Here is a 9,256-nt window from a genome sequence, read left to right as displayed (position 1 = left end):
AAATCAAAGACCCCAATGGAAACAAGTCACTTGTCTTACTTTTTTTTTTTTTTAACACGTCGGCCGTCTCCCACCAAGCCAGGATGACAAAAAAAAAAAAAAAAAAAAAAAATCACACAATTACTGTCTTTGCATAGGCACACAGATACGACAGTTTAGATGTCACTCCAAACAACCAATATCCCAAACCCCTCCTTTCAAGTGCAGAGACTGTATTTCCCAAGCCTGGCTAACCAGTTTTACTGAATCCCTTCACAAAATATTACACTGCTCACAATACAACAGTTAGTCAAGTTCCAAAAACCATCTCCATTCACTCTTATCTGACATGCTCAAACATGCCTGCTGCATGTCCAAGCCCCTTGCACACAAAACCTCTTTTACCCCTTCTCTCCATCCTTGTCTCTAGGACAACCCCTACTCCCTCCTCCCCTCCACTACAGATTTATACACCCTCCAAGTCATCCTATTTTACTCCATCTTCTCTAAATGACCAAATTACCTCAACAACCCCTCAGCCCTCTGAATAATACTTTTAGTAACTTCACACCTAGTAATTTCAACACTATGAAATATCTGTATAATATTTATACTACACATTGCCCTTAGATGCATCTCCACTGCCTCCAGCCTCCTCCTCGCTGCAGCATTTACAACCCATGCTTCACACTCATATAAGTGTTGGTACCACTTATAGTGGGGGGGGGTTGAAGAGGGTTGGAATAGTTTTAAAAATGCAGTATTAGAATGTGGGGCAGAAGTTTGTGGTTATAGGAGGGTGGGGGCAGGAGGAAAGAGGAGTGATTGGTGGAATGACGAAGTAAAGGGTGTGATAAAAGAGAAAAAGGTAGCTTACGAGAGGTTTTTACAAAGCAGAAGTGTTATAAGAAGAGCAGAGTATATGGAGAGTAAAAGAAAGGTGAAGAGAGTGGTGAGAGAGTGCAAAAGGAGAGCAGATGAAAGAGTGGGAGAGGCACTGTCAAGAAATTTTAATGAAAATAAGAAAAAATTTTGGAGTGAGTTAAACAAGTTAAGAAAGCCTAGGGAAAGTATGGATTTGTCCGTTAAAAACAGAGTAGGGGAGTTAGTAGATGGGGAGAGGGAGGTATTAGGTAGATGGCGAGAATATTTTGAGGAACTTTTAAATGTTGAGGAAGAAAGGGAGGTGGTAATTTCATGCACTGGACAGGGAGGTATACCATCTTTCAGGAGTGAAGAAGAGCAGAATGTAAGTGTGGTGGAGGTACGCGAGGCATTACGTAGAATGAAAGGGGGTAAAGCAGCTGGAACTGATGGGATCATGACAGAAATGTTAAAAGCAGGGGGGGATATAGTGTTGGAGTGGTTGGTACTTTTGTTTAATAAATGTATGAAAGAGGGGAAGGTACCTAGGGATTGGCAGAGAGCATGTATAGTCCCTTTATATAAAGGGAAAGGGGACAAAAGAGATTGTAAAAATTATAGAGGAATAAGTTTACTGAGTATACCAGGAAAAGTATACGGTAGAGTTATAATTGAAAGATTTAGAGGTAAGACAGAATGTAGAATTGCGGATGAGCAAGGAGGCTTCAGAGTGGGTAGGGGATGTGTAGATCAAGTGTTTACATTGAAGCATATATGTGAACAGTATTTAGATAAAGGTAGGGAAGTTTTTATTGCATTTATGGATTTAGAAAAGGCATATGATAGAGTGGATAGAGGAGCAATGTGGCAGATGTTGCAAGTTTATGGAATAGGTGGTAAGTTACTAAATGCTGTAAAGAGCTTTTATGAGGATAGTGAGGCTCAGGTTAGGGTGTGTAGAAGAGAGGGAGACTACTTCCCAGTAAAAGTAGGTCTTAGACAGGGATGTGTGATGTCACCATGGTTGTTTAATATATTTATAGATGGGGTTGTAAAGGAAGTAAATGCTAGGGTGTTCGGGAGAGGGGTGGGATTAAATTATGGGGAATCAAATTCAAAATGGGAATTGACACAGTTACTTTTTGCTGATGATACTGTGCTTATGGGAGATTCTAAAGAAAAATTGCAAAGGTTAGTGGATGAGTTTGAGAATGTGTGTAAAGGTAGAAAGTTGAAAGTGAACATAGAAAAGAGTAAGGTGATGAGGGTATCAAATGATTTAGATAAAGAAAAATTGGATATCAAATTGGGGAGGAGTAGTATGGAAGAAGTGAATGTTTTCAGATACTTGGGAGTTGACGTGTCGGCGGATGGATTTATGAAGGATGAGGTTAATCATAGAATTGATGAGGGAAAAAAAGGTGAGTGGTGCGTTGAGGTATATGTGGAGTCAAAAAACGTTATCTATGGAGGCAAAGAAGGGAATGTATGAAAATATAGTAGTACCAACACTCTTATATGGATGTGAAGCTTGGGTGGTAAATGCAGCAGCGAGGAGACGGTTGGAGGCAGTGGAGATGTCCTGTCTAAGGGCAATGTGTGGTGTAAATATTATGCAGAAAATTCGGAGTGTGGAAATTAGGAGAAGGTGTGGAGTTAATAAAAGCATTAGTCAGAGGGCAGAAGAGGGGTTGCTGAGGTGGTTTGGTCATTTAGAGAGAATGGATCAAAGTAGAATGACATGGAAAGCATATAAATCTATAGGGGAAGGAAAGAGGGGTAGGGGTCGTCCTCGAAAGGGTTGGAAAGAGGGGGTAAAGGAGGCTTTGTGGGCGAGGGGCTTGGACTTCCAGCAAGCGTGCATGAGCGTGTTAGATAGGAGTGAATGGAGACGAATGATACTTGGGACCTGACGATCTGTTGGAGTGTGAGCAGGGTAATATTTAGTGAAGGGATTCAGGGAAACCGGTTATTTTCTTATAGTTGGACTTGAGTCCTGGAAAGGGGAAGTACAATGCCTGCACTTTAAAGGAGGGGTTTGGGATATTGGCAGTTTGGAGGGATATGTTGTGTATCTTTATACGTATATGCTTCTAAACTGTTGTATTCTGAGCACCTCTGCAAAAGCAGTGATAATGTGTGAGTGTGGTGAAAGTGTTGAATGATGATGAAAGTATTTTCTTTTTGGGGATTTTCTTTCTTTTTTTTGGGTCACCCTGCCTCGGTGGGAGACGACCAATTTGTTGAAAGAAAAAAAAAAAAAACCACTACAATCTCATACATTCCCTTCTTTGCCTCCATGGACAATATTCTTTGTCCCCTCAGATACCTCAATGCACCACCCATCCTTTTTCCTTCATCATTTCTATGGTTTACCCATCCCTCATAAACCCATCTGCTGATAAATCCACTCCCAAATATCTGAACCCACTCACTTCTTCCACATTCCTTCCCTCCAATGTGCTATCCAGTTTTTCTTTACCTAACTACTGTCCTGCCAAATGAGTGTAAGACAGAAACCTGTGTTTTACACAATGACACGAGTGCTAGTGCCTTTTTTTCTGTCTCGTAAACACACAAGATAACAGGTATATCTTGCTACTTTTACTTACACTTGCATCACACTACACATGCATGTAGACAGTCCAGGAGCTTTTTGAGCACCTCATACTAACATGGCAGTCTTCCAAGTTTATTTTGTATGTACCAGTACTCAAATTTATTTCCATATATCAATGAGCAAGGTAATATTTATGGAGGGATTTGGGAATACTAATTAGCCAGACTTGAGTCATGGAGGTGGGAAGTACAGTACCTGCACTCTGAAGGAAGGATGGGAATATTGAATTGTGATGTTCACACACGAAAAGACAACTATTGAGTGCACAATGGTGAATAAGTTTCCTTTTCTATGATTATTTTACCTTGGTGAGAGACAGCAGGTGATTTAAAAAAAAAAAAAAGTGACTGATCAAAGCACAAAGAAATAGTGTATCAAGGTCAATGCTCTCACCATACTAGAGCAGTGCTTATATGATTATTATAAATGAAGTTATACACACCTGTCATGACGTATGAACTCAACTACATGTCCACTATGACAAGTTTTGATGCAGTTTACACATATAGCATTACGTTCAGTGGTATTACACGTTCGGCACCGGTAGAAGTCGTGCATGGGAAAACTGGTGTACGATGATATCTTGTAAAGACACTGGCCACTTGATACAGCCTTTTCCACTGCATCATGGTTATTAAAAATCTTATTGCCTGAAAGACAAAATTTGGACATAAAGAGAGGTCTAATGAATTCCATCAACATACGCATGCTGAAGGTATTTACTGCAGCACTTTCTTATTATATTATTTTAGTACTGTATAAATGTATAAAAGCTTGGGTGGTAAATGCAGCAGCGAGGAGACGGTTGGAGGCAGCGGAGATGTCCTGTTTAAGGGCAATGTGTGGTGTAAATATTATGCAGAAAATTCGGAGTGTGGAAATTAGGAGAAGGTGTGGAGTTAATAAAAGTATTAGTCAGAGGGCAGAAGAGGGGTTGTTGAGGTGGTTTGGTCATTTAGAGAGAATGGATCACAGTAGAATGACATGGAAAGCATATAAATCTATAGGGGAAGGAAGGCGGGGTAGGGGTCGTCCTCGAAAGGGTTGGAGAGAGGGGGTAAAGGAGGTTTTGTGGGTAAGGGGCTTGGACTTCCAGCAAGCGTGCGTGAGCGTGTTAGATAGGAGTGAATGGAGACGAATGGTACTTGGGACCTGACGATCTGTTGGAGTGTGAGCAGGGTAATATTTAGTGAAGGGATTCAGGGAAACCGGTTATTTTCATATAGTCGGACTTGAGTCCTGGAAATGGGAAGTACAATGCCTGCACTTTAAAGGAGGGGTTTGGGATATTGGCAGTTTGGAGGGATATGTTGTGTATCTTTATATGTTTATGCTTCTAGACTGTTGTATTCTGAGCACCTCTGCAAAAACAGTGATAATGTGCGAGTGTGGTGAAAGTGTTGAATGATGATGAAAGTATTTTCTTTTTGGGGATTTTATTTATTTTTTGGGTCACCCTGCCTCGGTGGGAGACGGCCGACTTTTTTAAAAAAAAAAAAAAAAAAAAAAATAAATGTATAATTAAGAAATTCAGTAGTACTGTAGAAGTAAAAATAATAAAATAGTGGATTCAGTCACAAAATTACTATTAAGCCTTTCAAGGTTGGAACCCCTGATCTGAAACTTGCGTTCAGGGTTGGAGAATTTACATATACATATATATATATACATATAGGTTTTTCTTTCTTTTTGGGTCACCTTGCCTCAGTGGGAAATGGCTGATGTGTAAAAAAAAAAAAAAAAAAAAAAAAAAAAAAAACTTTTCCTGAAGGCAATGAAACCAAACATGAAATTTGATGGAAACCTTATGGAATTATGCTCTTGCAAAGTTAGTTGTCTCGGAAATATTTATGCATAGGTGATTTTGCTCACTTTGAGCCCTGTTTTTGACCAATTCCATTGTTCCAGTCAACCAAATTCATAGCCATTTCACTAATACCCTTTCTATTCAAACAACTGAGTACAAGAAACTGCCCATTACTTATTTCCACTACCCAATGATGTGATCAGAAACTGGTAATTTGTCCAATTTCACACAAAATTAAAAAATCCCTAATTTAAAAAGAGGGTCCAGAATAAACAGACATATTCCTGCCACTAAAAAAACATTTCCTATGTTCATTAGTTACTTCCTCAGGCCTCTCTTATATTACGCTTACTTTCCATTTTGAATTTTTATTTACACAAAAAATAAAAGATTTACTGTTATGCAAACTACTGCATTATTGTAATAATTGGATAAATAATGTCAACGCGTTTGTGAACATGCATTAGACTGACCAGCTGGATGAACATTGGATGAGTGACAATTTGTGCACTCTGCAATATTGACAAAAATCGGACATTTCCACTACTTTGAGCTTAATTTCAAGCTACTTTCAGTCCTGAAACCAATTCAGAATCAATCATCTCTATTTCTGCAGTACATCTTTCATTCTATCAAAGACGACCAAGAAACCGAGAATGCAACCTAAAAAACATACGAAAATAAACTACAAAATTACAGTTTTAAATAAAACAACACGGTCACAGTTTTTTCCTCATTATGCACTGTGTGCTGCAGGATATTTTTAACATGGTACACATTTACAGCGTAGAACAACAGGACCGACCAGCATTTCTAAGCTGTAGTACAACGGGACCCACCCTGAAAGGGTTAATGTAGTATCCCCAAGTTTCGTGTACACCCAACTGTGGACTGGGGCCATGTGGCATGATACTGAGATAAAGGTACAGGGGAGGAAGAGCAACAGTGGCAAAACTGAAAGAAAAAAATGTATACATATACAGTAGTTTCTCATAGCATGCCTTAGTAGTGCATTTTTAAGAGAATGCTATTCATTTTTTTTTCAATAAATATGTGATTCTGACTGAATGTATGCACTGTAAAATTTAAAGAAAAGGTGGCTTGGGCACGAAAAAGTTTGTTCAGAGATTTCTATGGCACGCAGAAGGTCAGTTGCTGACATTAGCTCAATATGGAGTATGCTACAGTGGACCTATAAACCTCAATCCATGACTCACAGGCATCAGCTGTGGGTCATGTGCAAAATAAAATAGAAAAAATGCAAAGACTAACCTCTTTGGATAGGATTCACTCCTGATGCTAAACACAGTCCTCCAAAACGATTATTAAATATTTGGTTGTACTCTAAAGTAGCTGTGGCATTATTTGTTATTTCGATTCCTGCTGCCAACCCATCGTATATCTGGTTCCTTCTTAGACTAGGGTGGCTTTGAGTTGGATGACTTTGTGTAGATATTAAGACGCCAGCCTGTGCATTACGAAAAATGTCGTTTTCTTCTAGCAAACCTGGAGACGAAAAAGTGAACCTTTTACATGCAAAAAGATTATAAAAAAATATATTCAAGCAATGAAAGTTTCATACCATACAGAAATATGATACATATTCTTAGCTTACCTTTTCCACCATTAAATATACAGATTCCAGCTTCTCTTCCGTCATATATTTTGTTTCGTCGTAGAATAGGATTACTATCAGTCTTGATCCACACACCAGCCATGGCATTGTCAAATATCTCATTTTGTTCAAGTACCCCCAATCCCCCATTATATACTAAGACACCACCATTCTGCCCACCCCATATCTTATTTCGACGGATTATTGGATTGCTTCCAGTCCTGGAATGAAAAACATTTAGTTATAGAATGAAGAAAGATCTATAACATGCATTTAATCATATTTGTCCACAAATATCTAGACAAATCATGGAGAAATGCCTTCATTACTAGCTTGGCATGTGGCAAACACCTCACACCCAAGAATGCATTGACTGAAATACTTGGCCCTTGCACCAAGTGTACAGCTATGCCTTTTTAAGAACCTAGAAAAAAAAAAAAGGAAAATTCCATATACAGTAGAACCCCAGTTTTCGTTTTTAATCCGTTCCAGAAGGTCGGCTGAAATCTGAAATGGACGAAAACCAAAGTAATATTTCCCACGAGATGTAAAGTAGGGCCCCACTTATACGGCGGGTTAGGTTCCAGGCTGTCGCCGGAAAGCAGACATCGCCGAAAGGCAGAACTCCATTTTTTCCATTTATAAATGCATATAAATGCCAGACAACAAGTTTACACTAAATTATATTAAGTTAGTAATAGAACTAGGCATTAAAAACACACAAAGTAAAATACAGTCACAGTAAATTCGTTACTTATCTTAAAGTGTTTGTAATCTTAATGTAGGGAGAGAGGTGAGTAGTACTTATTTGTAGGAAGTCAGGTGCAGGTAGCCCAGGTGTAGGTAGCACTGGCTCCCAGTCTCATACTTAATATACGATATTTAAAACATCCCAGAGAGGTAAAATGCACATACAGTACACTCATTATTTACCTTAAAATATGTGTAGTCTTAATATAGGAAGAGAGGTGAGTAGTATTTATTTGTTTAAAGTCAGTGTAGGTAGCTGGTAGGTGTAGCCTGGGCTACACCTACCAGCTACCTACACTGTGGCCCAGAGCCATATTATTAACATCAACATGCCTTGTTCACTGAATTTAATCATTTCTAACAACTACCTTAAGATGCCATCATAAACGAAGGTAGAAGTAATGGATAATTCATGCCGAAAATTGTAAACAAAAGCGGAGTGGGGGAGTGGCTGGGCCAAACGCAGATTCATACACGTTTTCTCCAATGGCTGAACAGAGAAAACGTAATATTGTCCTTCCACCCGGCTCCACAAGTATTATTATCAGAGGATATAAAATATGCAATAAATGCCAGACAACAAGTTTACACTAACTTATATTAAGTTAGCAATAGAAATAGACATTAAAAACACAATAAAAGGTAAGATACACACAGAGTACACTTATTACTTACCTTAAAATATTAATATTAATGTGTGAGAGGTGAGTGGCAGGGTGTTTATTGAATAAAATCAGAATGGCACACCATCATCCTCTAACTTGACACTTAAAGCAAGAGGCTTATGACTTCTCTTTTTATTACAGCTAACCTTAGATGCCATCGTCAATGAAAGCCAACTAGTTAACGAAAGAGTAAACGAGAGAGAGAACGAGATACAGAGTTGAGACAATGTAAGAACACAAACTGAACAGGTAGTGGACAATCACTTGGTCAGGCGAAATAAATGCGTATTAATGTGTGTCTACTTTTAGTTCATTCACGTCCATTTGTAAGAGTTTGTAAAACATTTACCTTAATATTTTTTTATTTTAATAATAATTACCTCACAATACAAATACTCTTACATTGTGTACAAGTTAGTTCAGAATAAACAAACAGCAACACACCATTTTTAGAGTGAATGAAGATAATAATAATAATAATAATAATAATAATAATAATAATATAATAATTATTATTAGTATTAATAATAATAATTATATTATTATGGGGGAGTGGAAAAGAATCTTTCCTCCGTAAGCCATGCGTGTCGTATGAGGCGACTAAAATGCCGGGAGCAATGGGCTAGTAACCCCTTCTCCTGTATACAATTACTAAAAAAGAGAAGAAGAAAAACTTTATAAAACTGGGTTGCTTAAATGTGCGTGGATGTAGTGCGGATGACAAGAAACAGATGATTGCTGATGTTATGAATGAAAAGAAGTTGGATGTCCTGGCCCTAAGCGAAACAAAGCTGAAGGGGGTAGGAGAGTTTCAGTGGGGGGATATAAATGGGATTAAATCTGGAGTATCTGAGAGAGTTAGAGCAAAGGAAGGGGTAGCAGTAATGTTAAATGATCAGTTATGGAAGGAGAAAAGAGAATATGAATGTGTAAATTCAAGAATTATGTGGATTAAA

The 9,256-nt window shown here is 38.3% G+C and overlaps 1 protein-coding gene across 1 annotated transcript in view; it reads right to left on the bottom strand.

Annotated features, from left to right (window-relative positions):
- The window catches only part of FBXO11 (F-box protein 11), a 53,330-nt gene that overhangs the window by 10,148 nt on the left and 33,926 nt on the right, over positions 1 to 9,256 (bottom strand). The window contains exons 11-13 of the mRNA XM_053793136.2: positions 6,886 to 7,106; positions 6,543 to 6,776; positions 3,906 to 4,113 (exon numbers count right to left, since the gene is read on the bottom strand). Coding sequence (XP_053649111.1) covers positions 3,906 to 4,113; positions 6,543 to 6,776; positions 6,886 to 7,106 — 663 coding nt within the window. The remainder of the gene's footprint in view (positions 1 to 3,905; positions 4,114 to 6,542; positions 6,777 to 6,885; positions 7,107 to 9,256) is intronic.

Source organism: Cherax quadricarinatus, chromosome 74 (genome assembly GCF_038502225.1).
Source record: "Cherax quadricarinatus isolate ZL_2023a chromosome 74, ASM3850222v1, whole genome shotgun sequence".
Classification (NCBI taxonomy): domain Eukaryota; kingdom Metazoa; phylum Arthropoda; class Malacostraca; order Decapoda; family Parastacidae; genus Cherax; species Cherax quadricarinatus.
The sequence above is the reverse complement of the archived record's forward strand: the minus strand, read 5'-3'. Positions and strand labels throughout refer to the sequence as shown.